Here is a 20,361-nt window from a genome sequence, read left to right as displayed (position 1 = left end):
CTCAGGGTTTAACTGATCGCCATATTTGGGGTCGGGAAGGAATTTTCCTCCAGGGAAGATTGGCAGAGACCCTGGAGGTTTTTCGCCTTCCTCTGCAGCATGGGGCACGGGTCACTTGCTGGAGGATTCTCTGCAGCTTGAGGTCTTCAAACCACGATTTGAGGACTTCAATAACTCAGACATAGGTTAGGGGTTTGTTACAGGAGTAGGTGGTGAGATTCTGTGGCCTGCATTGTGCAGGAGGTCGGACTAGATGATCATAATGGTCCCTTCTGACCTTAAAGTCTATGAGTCTATGAGCCCTGTATCCGTTAGCAGAGCTACCTCTTTGTCCTCCTTCAAATCCCTCTACAAAATTCTCCTGCGCCGTGATGCCTACAGAAAAGGGGACAGTGATCCGCAGGGATCCTAGAAATCCGTTTGCCATGGAAAAACCTGGAATTTGTGTTTTTACAGAGAATCTTTAGTTTTTACAATTTGTGAAAAAATGAAAAACACAGATTCACCATTCACTACATTTCACTGAAAGTACCAGTGCCACTTATTTCAATGTGTCCAACCTCCGCCTCGCGTGGTTAATTTTTGAACACACCTTAAGTTCACATTGCTAAACATACTCCAACAACAAACTGCTTCTGGCGTCGAGCAGTTACTCAGCGGGATAGAGGGGTTCGTGTTTTACTGCATCTCAAATTTCACTTCAGCCTCCAGAGCGGAGTGAGCAAAGTTATGAGAAGGTGGTGGAAACTTTAAAAACTCCCCCTAAAGACTGTGTGTCTGAGTTTTGCAAGGACAAATTTCACGTTGATGGTAATGGGTTGGTCCATACTATACGCAGCAAGGCAGCAGATTACGTTCAAAGGCAGGCAAGTGTAGAACACCTGGAAAGTGCTATACATAAACTGAACAAAGAGAAACAAAGATGAGGCTGAAACAGCAGGACCACTGACAACAGTAGAGAAACAATATACGGAGACAGGGTCATTCTAATAATGAGTGATGGCAGTGATAGGCTTCAAACGTGCTTAAACATTGTAAATATATCAATGAAACGTTGTGTTCAACTGATACCTGTGTAGATTGTGGCTAGGGAAAGTAAGATTCAGCATTTCATTTTAATGGTGGAAAAACACTGAATTTTATGGGTTTTTTTACTGGACAATTTTTTTTTATTAATCATGGAAAACAAGGAGATCCCTGGTGGTCACGTTTCTGATGTGCTAAGACCTCCTGCCTATCCTGCAGACTAGGGTCTCATTTTTTCCTGGTACTTGCTGCTCTGTCTGGCTATATCCATGTGTTGTCTCTTCGATTATAAACTCTTGTGGGCAGGGACCATCTCTTAGTTCTGGTACAGTCCCTAGCACCATGGTCCGTGACTGGGGCTCCAAAGTGTTGCGAGAATACAAATAAAAAATAATAATACCAATAATTATTAAGAGATTTGGGGAGATTTTATTTGAACTGTGTGTGTGTCCAGGAACCATCATAGCAGGGTAGCACCTTGAAGGATGGAAGATCTTTCTCTGGATGGGTTATCCCTCAGCAGACAGCATGATGAGGGTGTGGCACTCTGTACCTCGGGAGAACACCTTGGACCCCCATATTCATCTTTATAATATGATTGCATGGTATCCAGTGCAGAGTTTGTCATGTTGGTTGTCTTCGGAAAGCTCATGATGCACTAAGCATGGTTGTTATAGTGATGTTGTAGGTTGTGATTTCATGTATATAGTTATGAGTCTGAAAATGTGTCTTCATGGCTTATAATAAGCCCAGGCAAAACTCTCCAGGAGCAGAGGGGCAGTTCACACTTCATCAGGGCATGAATGGGACAAACCCAGCCCAGCCTCTCAGGAACAAAGGACACTGGCCTAGTCAGCAACAAAGGATCTGTTGGACTCTCGAGTGAGTCACCCCCCTTCCTTTGGTCAGTTTGGAACTGCGATGAGGTAATGCTCACCTGACTGGGGGTGGTGGGGGCAAAGCCAAGAGGGAAGAAAGAACATGATAAAAGGGAGAGACGTTTGCCAGGCTCTCTCTCTCTTCCACCTCCATCTACAGACATCACCACCAAGTGACTGACGCACTGATCAAAGGGGAGAGCCTGGCTGAAGGGCAACCAGTCAGCCTGTGGTGAGAAGCCTCTAAGTTTGTAAGGGCATTGAAAGTGTTAAGGTCAGTTTAGAATGCATTTTGCTTTTATTTCATTTGACCAAATCTGACTTGTGATGCTTTGATTTATAATCACTTAAAATCTATCTTTTGTAGTTAATAAATCTGTTTGTTTATTCTAGCTGAAGCAGTGTGTTTGGTTTGAAGTGTGTCAGGGACTCCCCTTGGAATAACAAGCCTGGTACATATCAATTTCTTTGTTAAATCGATGAACTTATATAAGCTTGCAGTGTCCAGTGGGCATAACCAGACACTGCAAGATGGAGGTTCCTGGGGTTGTGTCTGGGACCGGAGATATTGGCTAATCATTCGGTTGCACAATCCAAGCAGCGTCTGGCCAAAAGTGCTCACTCGTGTGCTAGGAGCAGCTTGCATGCCAGAGGCTGTGTATGAACAGCCCAGGAGTGGGGGTTCTCACAGCAGAGCAGGGTAAGGCTGGCTCCCAGAGTCGAGGATTGGAGTGATCTAGCAGATCACTGGTCCAGACAACATTAGGGGAACGTCACAGAGGGTTTTCACCACAGTGTTGCTTCTGACCCTGTAAGAGCTCTGTGGTTAGCCGAGGCTTTGGCATTGTGAGCAAGGAGCCAGAGTTAAAGGAGAGTCTCTCTCTCGGAGAAGCGTTGGGCCTCGTGAGGACACTGCCTTGACTCTCTGGGCATCAGTGGCACTTGCAACATTGCAACAGTCCCTGCTCTGTTGGTTTCCATTCAGCCCCTACTCTGCTGCTGCAGAATGGGAGATGTCCCCTTGTCTCTATGTAAGCAGGGCAGTTGATGTCTGTTGTGCTTGTGCTGGTCTCCAATGTGCCATATTCACCCTCTCCTGCCAATTTGATGTGTGCTCCTGATAGGAATATTAAGAGTTAGAGATGGAAGAGCAAGTCTGGGGCACATGGCCCAGCCAGCGTAGGAGTGTTCCTTCCAATCTGTCTCCCACCACGTCAGCAGCCTAGCTTTTAATATTCTTATATCTCCCACCACCTCCCTTTGGGGAGACTATTTCAGTCGAACACATTTGGCTCTCGGGTACTTTTTGCTGATACTTAGTCCAAGGTGGGAGCGTCCTCATTTTCCAATATGCTCTGTGGATTCGTAGGCAACATTCATGTTGACTTGGGTCTTCTGCGTAAACTAATCGGTGTTAGATGTGGCTTGATTTTCTCAGAGGTACTGGCGCTTGGATGCTGTGCTGATGAGGGCGTTATAAGACCCTGGATAGAATAGAACGGCTTGGTCTGAAAATCAGCCCACTTTGATCTAGACGGTATCATGAAAATATTGGTCTTAGTGTCTCTGGGGCTCAGTTTTCCCCTCTGTAAAATGGGGTAAGAATCTCATGGGATTTCAGTGGGACGCTTTATGGAACAGCCCAAGGAAGAGTGGCAGGACTGGGCCTCTGTCCCCTTCCTGTTTGATGCTCTGATGCCTGTTCACTTGCAGTGTGATGTTGCATTGGTACACGGGAGGTGGGTTGGAGGCTTGGTTCCCCTTCTGCAGCGGCTGTGACCAACTAACACTTTGCCCAGTACATTCTTACGAGCTCTTTGATTGTTTCCCTCTAGGCACGGATGCCATTTTGAAGCTCACTACGTGGCGAAGAAATGAACTGAGGTGGAGCTCCCCTGTCCCAAAATGGAGGAAGGGGCGTCCCTGCCCGTGGCTGAATGGCTCAGAGCCCTTCACCTGGACCAGTACCTGGAGAGCTTTGAGAAGAACGACCTCTGGAAGGTGTCGGACTGCAGGAACCTGACAGATGGGGCGCTGACCCAGATTGGGATCTTGCTGCCGGGCCATCGTAAGCGCATCCTCTTTGGGCTCCAGAAGGCCTTCATGGAGACGCCGCCAGCCACAGAGGGCCCCGTGGTAGCAGCGAGGAGGCCAGTCCCCATGAAACGCAACATTTTCCGGGTCAGCACGGGTGCCGTGACTGCCCAGGCAGAGCCGGAGCTCAAAGGTGACTCGGCCACGCCAGCCAGCAGGAAGTCTCCTCTTCTCACTGAGCTGGAGAACCCTGCTGGCCTCAGCCAGGTGCCCCCACCCATCCCCCCTAGACTGGGGTGTCGCCCTCCCGTCAAGTTCTCCTCAGCATCATCTCCTGTCTCTGTCGAACTGTCCCCTGCTATCCCCTGTCGCTCCGAACCGCCCTCCTTCACTGACTTTACCCCTCCGCTTCCCGCTCCTCTGCCAGCCAGAGACAAGCTCTCTCTGGGGCCAGTGGTCCCTGAAGGGAAGAGGAAACCACCGCTGCCCCCTTTGCCACTGAAACGCCACCAGCTGGAGACTAAGCCCCTTTCCCTCAAGGTGCCCCCTCTGCCAAGCCGACCACCCTTGCTGCCACCAAGGGCTTTGTCCCAGAGGATGGCCACCAGGTAAGGTGAATGGGAGAATTGGAAGGCTGATGACTGTGGAATCGGATGCAGGCTGGGGGGGGGGTCGAGATAGGTGCCTTCACTGAGGGCCGTGTCACCTGGCTCTTCTCAGGTCTCCCGAGCTAAGCCAGGTTAGACTGGGTCTGTGCTTGGGCGAGGGACCTCCGAGGAAGCCCAGGGGCTGCTGGAACCATTCCTGGCCCCACGCAGAGCTCAGTGCGCTTGTCGCCAGTCTGTTGGAGGAGCTGTGAATCCCAGCTCTGGGTCAACCAGGGCAGCTGTGGGCGTGAAGTCCAGGAAGGGTCTGAGGAAGTGCCTGAACTATGTAGATGCGCCTGCACTTCCCAAACCCGTTTTCCTAGAGACGGTGCTTAGAGCCATCAACCCAAATCTTTGTGTGTCCCCTTGAAAATGAGTGTAGTGCTAATACTGGGCATCACGCAGCTCAGTGACCTTTTCCACCTTGTGGCACTGGCTGAGGGACTCCTGTCTGAAAGGATGGACAGGACGCTGGACGCCCCGAAACAGACAGTGGAGGGGAGAGGGAGCTCAATCGTTGGGTGTAGATAGAAAGGGGGTTGTCCTGGAACAGGGCTGGGAGTGAGGCTTTCTCTCTGTAACTGCAGCACGATGTCATTGCCTAGTGGTGGTCACCGATGTCCCTACGGGGAGCCCACGGAGGCCACCAGATCAGTGTGAGTTACTACCGGCTGTGCAGTCCTGCTGGTATTTGCCCCAACACACACCAGTCAGCTGTGGCGCTCTGAGCTGGTGCTGGGGAATGTCAGCGTATAGCAGGCTGCCCACTACAGAGATGAGACTTGGATCCACGGCGGGGTTGTGTGTGTGTGTGTGTTGAGTATCACAGAAATCACTGATCTCCCTCAGGAGTGGCCCTACTCATTTTGCCGAACACCATCAGCTGAGCAAAAATAAACGAACCACATCCGGCCAATCAGCAAAGCAAAAAAAACAACAAAAAAAAAGCAGGCCGCCAATCAGAGTGGCCAGTTACTTTTGCTCCAATCAGAATGGAGAAAAAAAAATTAAAAAGCCAAGTGGCACAGCAGTGTGGCAGCACCCCTTGGAAGTTGGGCCCAGGGTGACCGCCCCACTCACCTGCCCACCACTAGAGCTGGCCCTGGTTTCTTGTGTGGATGGGTGGCACTGTGTGATGTTGATTTCGCTTCCCACGAACAGTGTGCGTTTTCTTCTCTCTCTAAACATTATTAGCTTTGTAGGTCTAGTGGTTAGAGCAGAAGACTAGGACTTCTCTGGGTTTGGTGCCCAGGTCTGCCTCTGACTCAGCTGTGGGTACCTGGGCAAGGACCACGTTTTCCAGAGGTGGCCTCAGATATTTGTGTGCCCAGCTTCGGGGACCTAGCCCCATGCCTGTTGTTCAGAGGTCCAAGTGCCCAGCGCTGCCGCAAATCAGGCCCCAGTAGGTCCCAACGTGGGCGCCCCAAATTTGAGGCCACTCTTGAAAGTTTGGGCGATAATTTTTGTGTCCAAATTCCTCACCTCTACACGGGGGATAATAATCCTTCCTCACCACCCGGAGGAAGTGCCTAGCTCTTTGCTTATTATTATTTATTTGTATTATCCTCGTACTCGCAGCCTCGTCATGGCCCAGGAGCTTGTGTTTGGCACTGTTAGGGAAAAAGCCCCCTAGTCCTTTATTTTTATTAACCTCTCCCTTGCGACCTCACTGTTGGACAGCTAAGTGAATTAAGACTACGAAATCCCGAAGAATAGCTTGCGGAGGCTAGCCAAAACTACCTGAAAAATGAAACTTTTAATGTTCTTTAACCTCTCTTCCTTAATGAACTTGGGGTGGGGATGAAAAAGTAATATTTTTCTTAATCTTAGCCAATCAGTAGCCTCACTAGGAAACAACTGAACATATATCCACAGGACTTATCTGACCACAAAAATATTTTCGGCTTAGAGGCTATTCCGGTAACCAACAAACATAGCCTGTACCTTGTTATAGTATTCTCCCTCCCGTATAACGAACCCCCTGGTTCAAATGGACCATACTTAATCCCAGGCAGGGTAAATTTGATTAAATGCTACCCTGGGAACTGTGAAGTCTTCCTGCCCTTATCCCACTTCCAGATTATTGCTATCAGCCCCACTTGCTCCCAAGGGGCTGCCCTTGGGTTGGTACAGACTTGGGGTGCATCCTCCCGCCAAAGGAGGGTCTTAGCTGGCTCCTTATGGGTTGGGAAAATAGTGTTGCTTCTGTTTACAATATTTATAAAAAAAACCCAACAGAATGATGAAAATTGGGCCAATTGACCCAGGCCATAGACTTATTTCCAGGGCACAGATAAACAGTATTCGGGCTGTAGTGGACGAATTATATGTAGTCTCCACTCTTAGTTCTCTGGCCCATGCTTAACTGAGAAAATGCTCTTAAGCATCGCTGAAGCAGGGAAGGCATTGCGGTGGGATCTGGCTTGTTCTGAGGTGCGGGATTTTCTGAGCGACCAGCTAATGGCCGTTTGGAAAGATCTTCAACACTAGGCTTGGCCCACCGCCCTTATGGATGCTTCAGGCGTACCATCTGGTTTGTGACCATGGAGATGTGCTTGGAAATTCTCTGATTGGAGATGCTGGTGCTCACAGTGCTCCTCCCAGGCCTATGGGCCAGTGAAAGGAGTATGGGCTCCCACATACCGAATCCTCCCAGATCCGTGGGAAGGTTGCTTGTGGGACTGGGTCACCCACCGGAATGTGTGGGAAATCAAACCTCCCCATGGCCCTAATCGTTTCCTTGTCAGTGCCCTGGCTATAAAACCTGACTTTTGGATTGGACTTGATAATCTATGGACCTATTGGCCTTTAAAACCTCCCCAAGTCCAATGTACCTGAAAACTTAAGCCCGGCGAAATTCACCACCACATGCTGTTGGAAGGTACTTGGGCACGTCACAGCTCTTGACTCTCAACCTAATCAGGCAAATAACAGTTGTGCATATCGTTAAACTCCTACTCTGTCCCATATGATGTACTTTTAATCAGTTCACGCCCAGGTACTCACACATATAGTGTTCTAACTGAACTCATATCAAGGTCCTTGCGGTTTCCAAATTCCTTTGGAATGCGAGCCTGTTGTGGTACCTGATCATTTTTAGCAATCTCATATTATCTAGCTGATTCAAGAAAATCTCACCAGATAGTAACAACTATATCTCCTAGAAAACTATATATAACGACGCACTAATTGCTTAGACGCACTACATGTCCGCTTCCTTGGTAAAAAGATCTCTATGTCAGGTTATGAAAGTCCTCACCCAACCCAAGCCGCATAGTATTGTGGGTTATTTTAGGAACCGGAATATTCATGCTTGTGGGAATTTTGTTTTGGTGTTGCTTTGTTGTAGAACCTGTTATCCTCAGTGCCTCTGATCAAGACCCAATCCTCAAACCGTGCCCCAAGCAGTAGCTCTTCACCCTATACGTGAGGTAGACATATCACCAAGGACTATTCTCCACGAATAGAGAATCCCTATTCTGTGGATCAAGACCAAACTAATAACCACAGTCAGCGGTTTTGATGCCATGTAAATGTAAACAAATAGGCACAAAAAGGGGGAGTTGTTAGGGAAAAAGCCCCCTAGTCCTTTTTTTATTAACATTTATAACCGCGTTTTAAGAGGCCTGCATGGAATTTCCCTAGTAACCCAAACTAAGGTCCTGACAGCCTGCTATGAGAGATAAATGCCATATTAAAATTGTAAAATAATTTAAAGCCTTAGCTTAGCTTGTTTTACTGTATAAAGGGCATGCCAAGGCAGAAAGATGTAGTCAGGGCCCCAAAAGAGGAACTAGAATTGGATAAAGGGGAACCAGGAGATCTGTTAAGTTTTAACAGCGACCCTGCTGTCGAGACTACAGAAAAGTGTGAAAACGGGCAAACCGCAGACCTGACTGGCAAAGACTATAACAGGAAAATAGGAAAATGTGTGAGAGTTGCTTGCTAAATAGCAAATGTATGCCAAAGGGTAAATATTAGTCTGTTTTGCAGCATAGCAATTTGTATTCCAAATAAGGCTGTATCTGTGTGTGACGTTTTGCGGTTTTAACCTTTATAAGCTCAGTAACATTTGTAACAGGCAGGTCAGCTTAACTCTTGCTAGGGCATACGCTGGCCTCCGCTTGTGCACAAGTGTATAATCAATAAATGTGCCTCAGGCTGTCTGATCAAATCATAGAGGTGGTCTATTTTCCCCCTACAGCACCGCACAAACGCAGAACAAACAGGTGGTTGCTGCTCCAGGAGACAGTCCTGGTCAGCATGACAGGCTGTGGTCTCCACACACGCAGACGTGAGGCACTAGATAAAGCTCAAAGCATGGTCATTGGTAGTGGTTTAGTAGACAGAGACGTGGCCTAGTGATCTGTACACAGGACCTGGGAGGAGGGACTCCGGAGGTACAGTCTGTCTAGGAACATGTACAGCTTCTATGACAGGAATGTCTGAGGCTGTTCTGACACTGGCTCCCTCTGTAGCTTGGAGCTAGTCTCGCAACCTGCGTGCCTCAGTTTCCCCCTCTCTGCAAGGGGGATAAAGATCCTTCCCTCTCTAGCGGAGGATAATTGTGCAGTCCTTTGAACACGAACCAGCACTGAACATCGTCTTGTTATAGCGATTTTTCCCGGTTTTGTTCCTTCCTGAAAACCCCACGAAATCTCCCTGGAAGTGGCTCATGGGGGAAGCAGAGATGCTGCAGCCATGGTTGCTGGCCTTGGATAGAGTGATTGTCTCTGCCTAGCTCAGCAGTATGTGTCTGACATGATACAGCCATAAAGGCCTTGTCTGTTTTATTTGGTGTAATGCTGCTCCCTAGTGCTGAATTTGTGCAACTGACGCCTAAGATCTGGGGGATGAAAATGACACAGTAGGACAGTTCATAAATGTTCTGCAAACATTTCCGGTTGATAGTTTTAAATCTTGTAGAGAATTGGTAAGTAAATGCAGAGGGGAGCTGCCTGCAAAATCAAGCTGATTCTTCCAGCAAGAGGAGCTGTCTGTGCTCACTAACCTGCCTGAGAGGTGCCCAACTTTCCCCTATACGTTAGCCTCAGAGAGGCATTCCGTATCTATCTAGGTATCTGTATGGTCCTCATCATCAGAGCATGTGAGTGCTGAACGGTCATTGCTAGATTGTACCCTCACAATACCCTGGTAAAGTACTATCCCTGTGGGGAACTGAGGCACAGGGCGGATTAAGTGATGTGCCTGAAGTCAGTCTCTCTATCTCTCTCACAGGCAGACAGACAGGCTTAGCCTCAATTCTTTGGTAGCATTGATCCATGTTTTACTCTTACTTCTAGCGTAAATGTCAGAGAGTCCTGAAAATTTTGGACTATGAATAAGAGGGCATCATCCTGAAAACGCTGAGAAATACTGTTCTGGATCATGTTTCCTCACTGTCAGCTCGCGTCCCAGTGCCTTTGTGAGATTATCCACAAACAACGGGGAAACTGGCCACGATCCCACTGACACAAATGCACAGAGCAGCTCCCAGAGCACCAGTAGTGACAAGCACGTAGGATGTGTAAGATTACCTCCTTCCCTGTGAAACGGCACAGTGTGTATTTACTGAGCGAGGGTCTCCAGCAGGGCCGGCTCCAGGCACCAGCTCAGCAAGCAGGTGCTTGGGGCGGTCAAGGGGAAGGGGCGGCACATCGGGTCTTCAGTGGCAATTCGGCGATGGGTCCCTCAGTCCCTCTCAGAGGGAACAACCTGCCGCCGAATTGCCACCGAAGAAGAAAGCAGCGTAGTGGAGCTGCTGCCGATCGTGATCGCGGCTTTTTTTTAATTATTTTTTTTTCCTCCGCTTGGTGCGGCAAAAACCCTGGAGCCAGCCCTAGTCTCCAGCCTGTGTTATGCGGAGAAAATGTTTTTAAAAGTTAATATATTACTAGGAAACTAAAAAAAAAAATGTCAACAACTTAAACCCCACAGAGCAGAGATTTGTGGGGAACACCGGGGGGTTGAGAAGGGGAGGAGAAAATGATTGAGAGCCTGTCTGAGCCTTCAGGACAGCCCTGTCGTGAGCGTGGAAATGGTGCCAGTGAGCAAAGAATTTATACAAGATATGTTAATAGTTCTTACGTGCATAGCCATTGTTTGGTTCTGTCCGTCTAGCTACCCTCACACACACCCGCTTGCCTGTCTGTCACTGTAACATTGGAGCACCTGCCACATCAATAGAGACGTCCCTGGCGGACTCTGGCTCTTCTCTCTGTTCGAGGTCAAGGCTCTGGCTGGGGTTTTTGGTTTGATTTTTTCCCTACGCTGTGTGGGTGTGTGGGGTACATGGCAGACAGACAAGGAAGGCAGGAGGACACTTAGGGCCAAGCTGTACCATCAGTTACTCACAGGCAGCTCCCCACAGAAGGTTATGGGCGATGGGTATACGCAGCTGATAGTGGAATTTGGTCTTTATGATCAAAATCAGAGCTGGCGCAGGCAGGCACTGGCAATGAGGGCCAGGGGGAGCAGCAGGTCACACTGAGGCAGGATTTCTTTCATCTCTATCTTGCGGGTTCCTCTTAAGTTCTTCTTCGAGTGCTTGTTCATGTCCGTTCCAATCAGGTGTGTGTGCACTGCCTGCACAGCAGCCGGAAGATTTTTCCCCTAGCAGCATCTGTAGGGTCGGCCTGGGCGCCCCTCTGGACTTGCATCTTTCATGGCGCCCAATATAGGGCCCTGCCGACCTGCCATCCCCTCGGTTTCTTCTTGCTGCCCATGACGGCTCGCTGGCACTTCCCTCGCTCTTGCTTCCACAAGCGCCTTGAGCAGTGTGCCGTCGTATTTTGCGTGTAGTTAGTAGTTTTTGTCTTAATAGTAGTAGTAGGCTAAGCTTTCGTTTTGGGGGTTCCCCCCCTGTTTCTGCCCCGCCGCCGGGGCATGCCCTGGTTGCTGGGGTTCAAACTGTGTGAAGTCTGCGGAAAGTTGATACCAAAAAGTGACACTTCTTGTTTGAAGTGCCTTGGCGAGAGTCACCAAAAGGGCACGTGCTGCATTTCTCAAGGGTTTTGGCCGAGGACCCTTATGGATCGCAAGCAGAGACTCAGGCTTATCCTCATGGAGGCAGCCATCCGCCCGCAATCCGACCCCGGGTCAGGGGAGTCTGTGCCGAGCGCCGCCTCCTCCTCCGTGCGCAGAGTACCGGCGCTGATAGCACGCGAGTCGGCTCCTAGAAAGGAGACTAAAGACTCCCAGCACCGACACGACACCGAACACAAGACTTCTGGTAGGTGCTGATCTGTATCCCTGGTGCCCTAGAAGAAAGAGAGGCAGGAGAGGGGGCACTGTCCCCTCCTAAGCCTAAGGAGACAGCGGCAGGGAGACCTCAGCCCACCCAGCCCACTTCGGGCCCGGCAGCTCCCAGGGACTCGTCGACTCCTGCCCCACAAGGGGTCCAGTCAAGTCCAGCCCACTGCCATTCTCTGAACTGTCATGGCTGGGACATTCAACTCCCCTCCACTCCGGAGACTTTTAAGGCAGCATACGATCTTATTCGCCTGGCGGATCTGCCTTCTCCAAGGACGGACAAGGCACCAGCGTTAGCCAGGCTGCCTATTCCATCAAGGGGCAAGCGGCGATGTTGTCACGCCGCTCCCCATCTCTGGCCGCCCACGGGGGGGAACCGCATCAGTTCCCAGAGGCTCAGCACTGCTCTTCGGCACCACTCAGTACTTCTCCTCTGTGGTTTTCCTTCTGGAGTCCGAGGCGGAGTCCTGTCGTTCGGAGAGGTCCAGCAGTAGGTGACACCACCCGCCTCCTCTGGCACCATGGGCACCTCAATGGCAACCACTAACCTAGTGGCCCTTTTGGATGCCCTGGGCTTACCACCAGGCCCAGACTCTGAACCGGGTGTTGAGATTCAGCTCATTGTCGATCGCGTTGGCATCTGTTGCCCCTTCGCAGCAACTGGCAACGACTCCTGTGCACCCGCCTGCCACTTTGAGCTCTGGCGCGAACGATCCCAGCACCGGCAGCCTTGTCTCCATCAGCACACCAGCTCCACGAGCCCCACAACCCCCTGGGCGCCAAGGGCAGTGACCAGGGCCATGGGCCGGTGTTTTTGTCCTCGTCCTCCCCAAATGAGGCTATTATAGGCACGTCAATGGCCACAGCCTTGGAGGAGAGTAGGGACCTGCCACAGTTGTTGCGCAGGGCGGCCTAGAACCTTGGGATCCAGGCAGAGGTGGTGGTAGAGGATGCGGATCCCATGGGGACATCCTTGCCCCCTCTGAACCCTTGCGTATTGCACTGCCACTTATTAAAACTATAAGTGAAATCACAAAAACATGGCGGCAGACCCTGACCTCCTGGCCCCCCACAGCAAGGAGGAATGAAAGATGCTGTTTTGTCCCCTCCAAGAGGTACGAGCACTGTACGTTCATCCTCCACCCGACTCCCTGGTGGTGGATGCTGGGAACCAAAGGGAGCACCAGGAGCTCCAAGGACCCTCTCCTAAAAACCGGGACGCCAAAAAGCTTGACTTAGTCATGAGGAAAGTCTACTCCACCGGTGGTTTGCAGCTCCGGGTGGCAAACCAACAGGCCATCATTAGCAGATACTCCTTTAACTCCTGTGGAGCAATGGCCAAGTTTGCTGAGCTGCTGCCGCCAGACTCCTGTTCTGAATTTAAGGCCTTGGCAGAGGAAGGCAAACTGATTTCTAGTGCCGCCTTGCAGGCGGCTCTTGATGGTGTAGATGCGGCTGCCCGTACCATACCTACGGGCGTGGCCATGAGGAGGTCCTCTTGGCTCCAGGTCTTTGGACTGCCTCACAAAGTCCAACAGACCATCCAGGACCTACCCTGTGGAGGTCAGGCGTTGTTTTCTGAAAAGACGGACAGAAGACTGCACAGTTTAAAAGACTCGAGGGCTACCCTCAAGTCCCTGAGTATACACACCCCTGGCACACAATGCAGGCATTTCAGGCTGCAACCTTCTCTGCGGTTTTACCAGCAAAACGGACAAAACGGTTCCCGGAGGAGGAACAGAAGTGGCAGGAAGAGGCTGCACCCCAGACCAAGCCTTCTGCGGGCCAGAAACAGGCCTTTTGAAGATGTGCACGAGCACAGCTGGCCACAGACAGGCTGATGAGCGAGCCCAAGGAGCCAGTGGAGCATGGAGGTCAGCCTGGTGGTTGTTTAGTCAGGCCAGGGGGTTCGGTGGGGAGGGACAGGCTGCAGGGCAGAGCTGTAGAACTCTTGTTTCTGGGCGCTGAGCACCAAGGACAGACGAGCTCTCTGGGGGTTCACTTTGAACCTGACCCATCTCACACTGGGTCAGTGGAAGCTGGACCAGGGCACTATGCAATCGACACACGTCTTCCTCTCAGCGTAGCACATTTTGCATTTAGAAACAGACACAGGAGCTGGCATCTGCGGCATTGTTTGTACAAATAGTGTCAAACTCCATGATACGCATTCTCCGGGTTACACCGACCCTTGCATCCTGAACAACTTCACAAATCATGGACCTGGGTGCTTTCTGAAATGCAGCCAGCTCTGGGGAGGAGGGTGGCAGCTGATTGGCTCAGAGCACCATTGCTGGGGAGAGAGAAATTTGAGTCAAGGATCAGTGGTAACCTAGCAGTATTTTAATGGGGAGGATCGGGGTTCCAAAAATATCCCTCTTAGCAGCAATAAACTCTGTGATTCAATAGGATTCTCTTCATTGAAACAAAAACGCTTTCTCATCCTCATAACTAAAGAGGGAGGGAACCCGAGGGAGGGAATCCACCCGGGCCAACAAGCTTATCAAGGTACTTGTTGAGGGGACAATGTATCATGCGTTCCTGAAAAGAGACTCTGCACACGTGGCTGGCGTAGTGCAGGGCTCAGTATGTGTGGGCGACTCGCAGGGTTGCAGGAATCATCCACCTTCCAAAATAATTCCAAGAACCAGCTTGTTGCTTGTTGCAACTTGGCCCACGCCAACGTGAAGCCATGTGCAGGGGGAACTTGAAGCCCCGTGGTTCTAGCACAGAGGTGGGCGAACTACGGCCCACGGGCCACATCCGGCCCATGGGCCCATGAGGCTAGCCTTGGCCCCTCCCCTGCAGTTCCCCCTCCCCCGCAGCCTCAGCTTGCTCCACCACCAGTACAATGCTCTGGGTGACGGGGACTGCGAGCTCCTGCGGCAGTGCAGCTGCAGAGCCCGGCCTGACCCGGTCTCTGTGCTGTGCGGTGGCGTGGCTGGCTCCACGATGGCAGCAACATGGTGATGAAGAGCCCAATCCTGCAAGGTGCTGAGGCCCTGCTGAAGTCCGTGGCCGTTGAGGTAATTGGCATCTCACAAGATGAGGCCCCAAGACAGCTTTAACAGTTAGGCAGAGCTTTTTCTCTGAGGTGCTTCGCAAACATCAATTCATCCTCCTCACGCCCTGGAAGGCAGGTAAGCCATGTCTGTCTGTTTTGGGGACTGGTTCCCCCCCTTTGTTGCATTTGCAAATAGCATATGTATGTGTGATATTGAATGCACACAGGCACTGAGACAGAACTGGCCATAGCTGGGACATCGAGGGGCTCATTTCTCACTCCAGTGACTACACGTGCTTCTAAAACTGATGTAATACAGCAGTGACCAAGCCCCTGGGTACATCTCCAAGTAAGGGGAGGGTCGAGAAGTCTCTGGGCCCTGATCTTTCTGCAGGGGCTGAGTGCATTCTGGTGATCTGGGTGTTACTTTTTCCTAATACAGCTATCCGTCTGATACTTATTTCCTATTATAGCCAGCGATATTCATGTGATTCACATGCTCCGAACCATCATCCCAGCCCTGTGCCCCAAACACACAGAGACAGAGGGCTCAAGTCTCTTCTGCTGTTGGACCAAGCTTGACCCTTTTTTGCAGAGGTGTAAATGACGGCCCAGGGTAGCAAGAGAGTGGAGAGTCACATCCCCCAGTAGGTGGTGCTGTTCCCTTGATGTCACTAACCAGGTGATGCCCCAGAATGGTGTTGTGCAGATGGAGGGTCCATCTTTTGGAGGAGAGGTGGAATCGAAGAGCGGGCCCACGCGTGGTTATTAAAGATCCTGTGAAACACTGAATGGCAGCAAGGAGCTCCATCCTACCGTCTTGAAAAAATCCCTAATCGGATAGCTACATTCTGCCTACATCAGCTCCCCCTGTGGCTGCGATGGACAAGGTATTCTTCACTTCCTGTCCTAAACCATTTGTATTGGGCCTGCGTGGTGCTACATAAAGGGTATGAAAATTCCACCTGGCCCCTCATCCGTAGTACACGTTCTCTGGAGGGTGAGGGACCCAAATGATTGAATTCTGCAGAATTGAAGGTTTCGTTTATGACCAAAAAGGAACTTTCGACCCCTCAGGCTTGCGGGGACAACAAAAGAGTGATCCAAATAGGAACAGATGCGCTCTTGTCCTTCAGCACCTGCAGGCAAACCGCTCCGCTGCCTCAGCTGCTGTTCATAGGTGTCCCAAGCTCTGAATGTAACTAAGCAGCCTCTCCATGCTGCTTATCACCCTCAGCAGTGAAAGTAGCAGGAATCATGCTGGTTTTATAGCCTCTCAGCCAGGGCGTGAAGACAACCCCTGCCCTTTGAGTTATCCACAAGAAGCGAATCTGTGGGATATAGTTACTCTGTTAATCAGTACCTCTGGATTTCCCAGTGCCCCCTGTATCTGCCCTTCAGCTTGGCCTGGGACTGGCTGTGTTTGTGTGTGTTTGTATAGTGTTGAAGAAATAAATACCAATAAGATAGATGGCCCTTTAAATTCAGGCTGGGGGGGCTAGTAATCTAAATCTTGGTCTGTTGTGCTTCTTGGCAGCCACGGTAACCTCCCTTTATGCTGTGGTTGGTGGAAAGCAGCCAGCAGCACAACAGTGCAAGGTCTGGGAGGTGTCACCTTTTGGGGGTGAGAGGAGGAAGTATTAGACCCAGTGAATTCTGGGTGGCGTTTTTTTTTTTCTTGCTTTGGTGGGCCTGCTCTTTCAGGAAGTATAGTGCAGCTCAGAGAGAAGATCAGCCCGGAGAAAGAGAGCGAGGCCGTGGGGTGTGTGTGCGCGCCAGAGGACTTTCTGGACAGCCAGTGCCTTGTGTGAAGTTTGCAGAGGGAGTGTGAGTGGGGGCAGGTTTCTTGCAGACTCTTCAGCTGGAAGTATAAAAGCGCATTGTGTTGTGTTTTCCCAGCTGTAACCCAGAGACAGGGATGAGAATCTCACCGCAGCCTTCCCAGGTGAGGACTCGGGCTTGAATTTTGGATGATGAAGTGCAGGGTTTGTAAAATTAGCAGCTGAGAGACTGTCTGGTGGGGGTGGGGGAGGTGGATTCTGCATTTCAACAAGCTTTCTTTCCATTTCCTTATCCATATAGTAGTTTCTCTCTCTCTCTCTCTCTCTCACTTTCTCTTCATCTTTCTGCCAGTGGGTTGTTTTGCTGATCCTATCTACAGCTATTTTAAATCCTAAGTGGCTGAATAATTGCACAAGGATTGGGGGAAAGTATCTATGGAAGCATTAATCTACGTAAGAACCTACTAACAGCCATTCTGGGTCAGACCGATAATCCATCTAGCCCAGTATCCTGTCTCTGACAGTGGCCGGTGCTAGATGCTTCCGAGGGAATGAACAGAACGGAGTGATTTTCGAGTGATCCATCCCCTGTCGTCCACTCCTATCTTCTGGCAACCAGAGGTTTAGGGACACGCAGAGCCCTGACTGTCGTAGCTAATAGCCATTGATGGACCAATCCTCTATGAATTTATCTAATTCCATTTTGAACCCACTTATGCTTTTGGTGACGATACTACATTCTACTTATCTACTACAATGTACTGGTTAGAATTTGCCCCCAACAACAACGTCACTTTGAAGCAAGTGGTGACTATGAGAGACAGGAGACTGGGCTAGATGGACCACTAGACTGATCCCATAATGCTGCGTTCCGGTATTGCTGCCTCCTGGGGAAATGGTAGATTATCGATTGCTTTTAGGTTCCTCTGATATCAAGCACGTTCATTGCTCCTTGTGTGTCCTTGTGTGTCCGTGGTGTCCTTGCTCCTGGCTGGGGACAGAAAGAGCAGAATTGCTAGGCAGGACCCCTCTGGGTATGACTTACCATCCTGTAAAGGAATTGGGTAACTTCAAAGGTTCCCATCTGTGGAAAGGAATTGATTAAATTCCACAAGTCATTGGTTTCCATGTGTCTTGCCGCCCAAATCACCTTAGATAGCAAAAGGGCCTGGTTCTGAGCTGCCATTCAGAAGAGAACCTCGGCAGGGGGACCGGCAGCACCCAGCCAATTGCTCTGGGCTTCCTTTGCCTCAGACATGTTTGATTGGGGGGGAGGGATAGCTCAGTGGTTTGAGCATTGGCCTGCTAAACCCAGGGTTGTGAGTTCAATCCTTGAGGGGGCTATCTGGGGATTGGTCCTGCTTTGAGCCAGGGGTGGACTAGATGATCCCTTCCAACCCTAATGATCTATGACCCCAAAGTGGCTTAGACCTACTGGGGTCTGGGGATGAAGCTCAAGTACCACTGCCCAGGGCCAAAGCCTGAGGGCTTCAGCCCTGAGTCATGGGGCTCTGGTTACAGGCCCCTTGCCTGGGGCTGAAGCCCTTGCACTTCAGTTTTGGCCCCCTGGGTCCAGAGCATGGGGCTCAGGCTTTGGCCCTCCTGGGGTCATGGAGTAATTTTTGTTGTCAGAAGGGGGTCACGGTGCAGTGAAGTTTGAAAACCTGTTTTAAGAACATCCGCAGTGTTTCTGGGTTCTTTCCAAGCCACCCGATCAGTCTTCTCATGCCATCATCTTCTCTCCTAACCCAGAGGGAGGCCTGGGGCTGTAAGAAGAGAGTTAACAGGATTCTTGCTCTGAGCAGGGAGGCAGATGTGCGAGAACAAAGGGAGCCCTGTTCGGGGCTGCAGAGCCAGCCAGGCCATGTCTGGGGCCTTTCTGCGCTAGTGCTCTCTCCGCTGCATTGCCATCGTGGTGTGCTGCTTTCCTGTCCTTGGCTCTTTCTGCTTCTCGTGACCTCTTCTGGAGGTGAGCTGACCTGTAGTTTCATCTGGTGGCGAAAAGGGGAAGAGGACAAGCATCTGTTCTCCAGGAATTTGCTCCGTCCAGTTACAAATGACTCCAGCTGCCGGTACTGGCTGGTAACATGTGCCAGTGGCAATGGCCGCGCCTGGGCGCTGCGATCGTGGGTGCTTTGGAAATGCATGATGTCGAAGGGTCAGACCTCCAGCCTGTGCCGAGGGCAGTACGCTGGGCGGCTCTGTGTCTGCTCCTACCTTGGGGGCCCGCTGCCACCTGTGCAGGGAGCCCCAGGGAGCTGTGCTTTGCTGCCCTGACTGGGTGCATTCCTCTATACTTCCCCATGCCCCGTTCACCCACATCACAGGGGCTGTGTCTGTCTCCAGCAGGCTAAATGTGCATTCCATAGTCAAACTGAATGTGGGAAGGCAGCCAGCAGCTACTTCCCTTTATCAGCCCCATCCTGAGCACAGGACCCTATGTGTCTCGCCAGAACCAGCCCGGGCCTCGGCAGAGGACAGGTTTTCAGTCCTCCCGGCGACAGCGATGGGCTGCCTAGACTTGTCCCTATCAGGGTGTGACTGAGCAGCAGGAAGCCAGCTTGTTGTCCTGGTTTTGTGTCTGATGATCAATAGAGGAATTTTAATGGTAGCGTGGACAGTAGGGTGACCAGACAGCAAATGTGAAAAATCGGGATGAAGATGGGGGGTAATAGGAGCCTATATAAGAAAAAGACCCAAAATTTGAGACTGTCCCTATAAAATCGGGACATCTGGTCACCCTAGTGGACAGACACATGTACTTTACAAATGCAATACCCCAGCTGTAGAGTAACAGCCCAGTCCAGTGGTGGGGCTAGGCCCTGGGCCGGATTCTGATCTCACACCAGTGGAAAACGGGAGTGGGTGAGATCAGAGTCAGGCCCATTATGTGTTTAGAGCAAGGACTCCTGGGACCTATTCCCAGCTGTATCACAGACTGACTCTGACCTCAGGCCAGTCACTTAACCTTTTGTCACCCTCTTTCCCCCATCTGTAAAATGGGCTTGCTGTTACCTCGCCTTAGTATAGTAACTCCTCCCTTAACACTGTCCCGGTTAACATTGTTTTGTTGTTAACATTGCTGATCAATTAGGGAACATGCTCGTTTCAAGTTGTGCAATGCTCCCTTATCACGTTGTTTGGCAGCCGCCTGCTTTGTTCATTGCTTGTAGGAAGAGCAGCCCATTGGAGGTAGCTGGTGTGCTTGGAACCAGGGTGGGCCTGCAGCCCCCTATCAGCTCCCCGCTCTCCTAAGTTCCCAGTGTGGCAGTAGCCCAGCAGGCTGGCAGTTGTCGGACTGTTTAGCTGTCCCTCCCCACACCACGGCATGCTGCTCCTGCTCTCTGCCTTGGAGCTGCTCCTGGGAGCAACCGCCGAAGTGCCGCAGATCGCGATCGCAGCCTTTTTTTTTTTCCTGCTGCTTGGGGCGGCAAAAACCCTGGAACCAGCCCTGCCTGGGAGTATGGGGACCAGACATGCTGATAAAATTGGGACTGTCCCGATATTTAGGTGTTTGTCCTGCACCTCGACCAATCTTTGGTCGGGATGCAATTTGTCCCAAAATTTCACTCTGCCGGCAGCACTGAGCTTTTTTTTGCTGTGCCGGCAGCACTCAGCTTTTTTTTTTTTGTTGCTGGCGAACAACAACACTCCCCTCACCCCCCCCCCCCCCCGCGCCGACACGCCATGTCCTATATACTCTACGCTCACACATAGCGCTCTCACACCGCTAGAGTGTG

At 50.9% G+C, this 20,361-nt stretch overlaps 1 protein-coding gene across 11 annotated transcripts in view; it reads left to right on the top strand.

Annotated features, from left to right (window-relative positions):
* Positions 1-20,361, top strand: part of ARAP1 (ArfGAP with RhoGAP domain, ankyrin repeat and PH domain 1) — a 187,946-nt gene that overhangs the window by 46,787 nt on the left and 120,798 nt on the right. For 7 of the 11 annotated variants that reach the window (XM_075061840.1, XM_075061841.1, XM_075061842.1 and 4 more), the window contains one exon: positions 3,740-4,546. In XM_075061840.1, the coding sequence (XP_074917941.1) occupies positions 3,810-4,546 (737 nt within the window). In that variant the 5' untranslated portion in view covers positions 3,740-3,809. Of the gene's footprint in view, positions 1-3,739; positions 4,547-16,359; positions 16,786-18,426; positions 18,591-20,361 lie in introns of those variants that run through there. The other 4 variants (XM_075061846.1, XM_075061848.1, XM_075061847.1 and 1 more) reach the window with 4 other exon arrangements.

Source organism: Chelonoidis abingdonii, chromosome 1 (genome assembly GCF_003597395.2).
Source record: "Chelonoidis abingdonii isolate Lonesome George chromosome 1, CheloAbing_2.0, whole genome shotgun sequence".
In the NCBI taxonomy this organism is placed as follows: domain Eukaryota; kingdom Metazoa; phylum Chordata; order Testudines; family Testudinidae; genus Chelonoidis; species Chelonoidis abingdonii.
The sequence above is the reverse complement of the archived record's forward strand: the minus strand, read 5'-3'. Positions and strand labels throughout refer to the sequence as shown.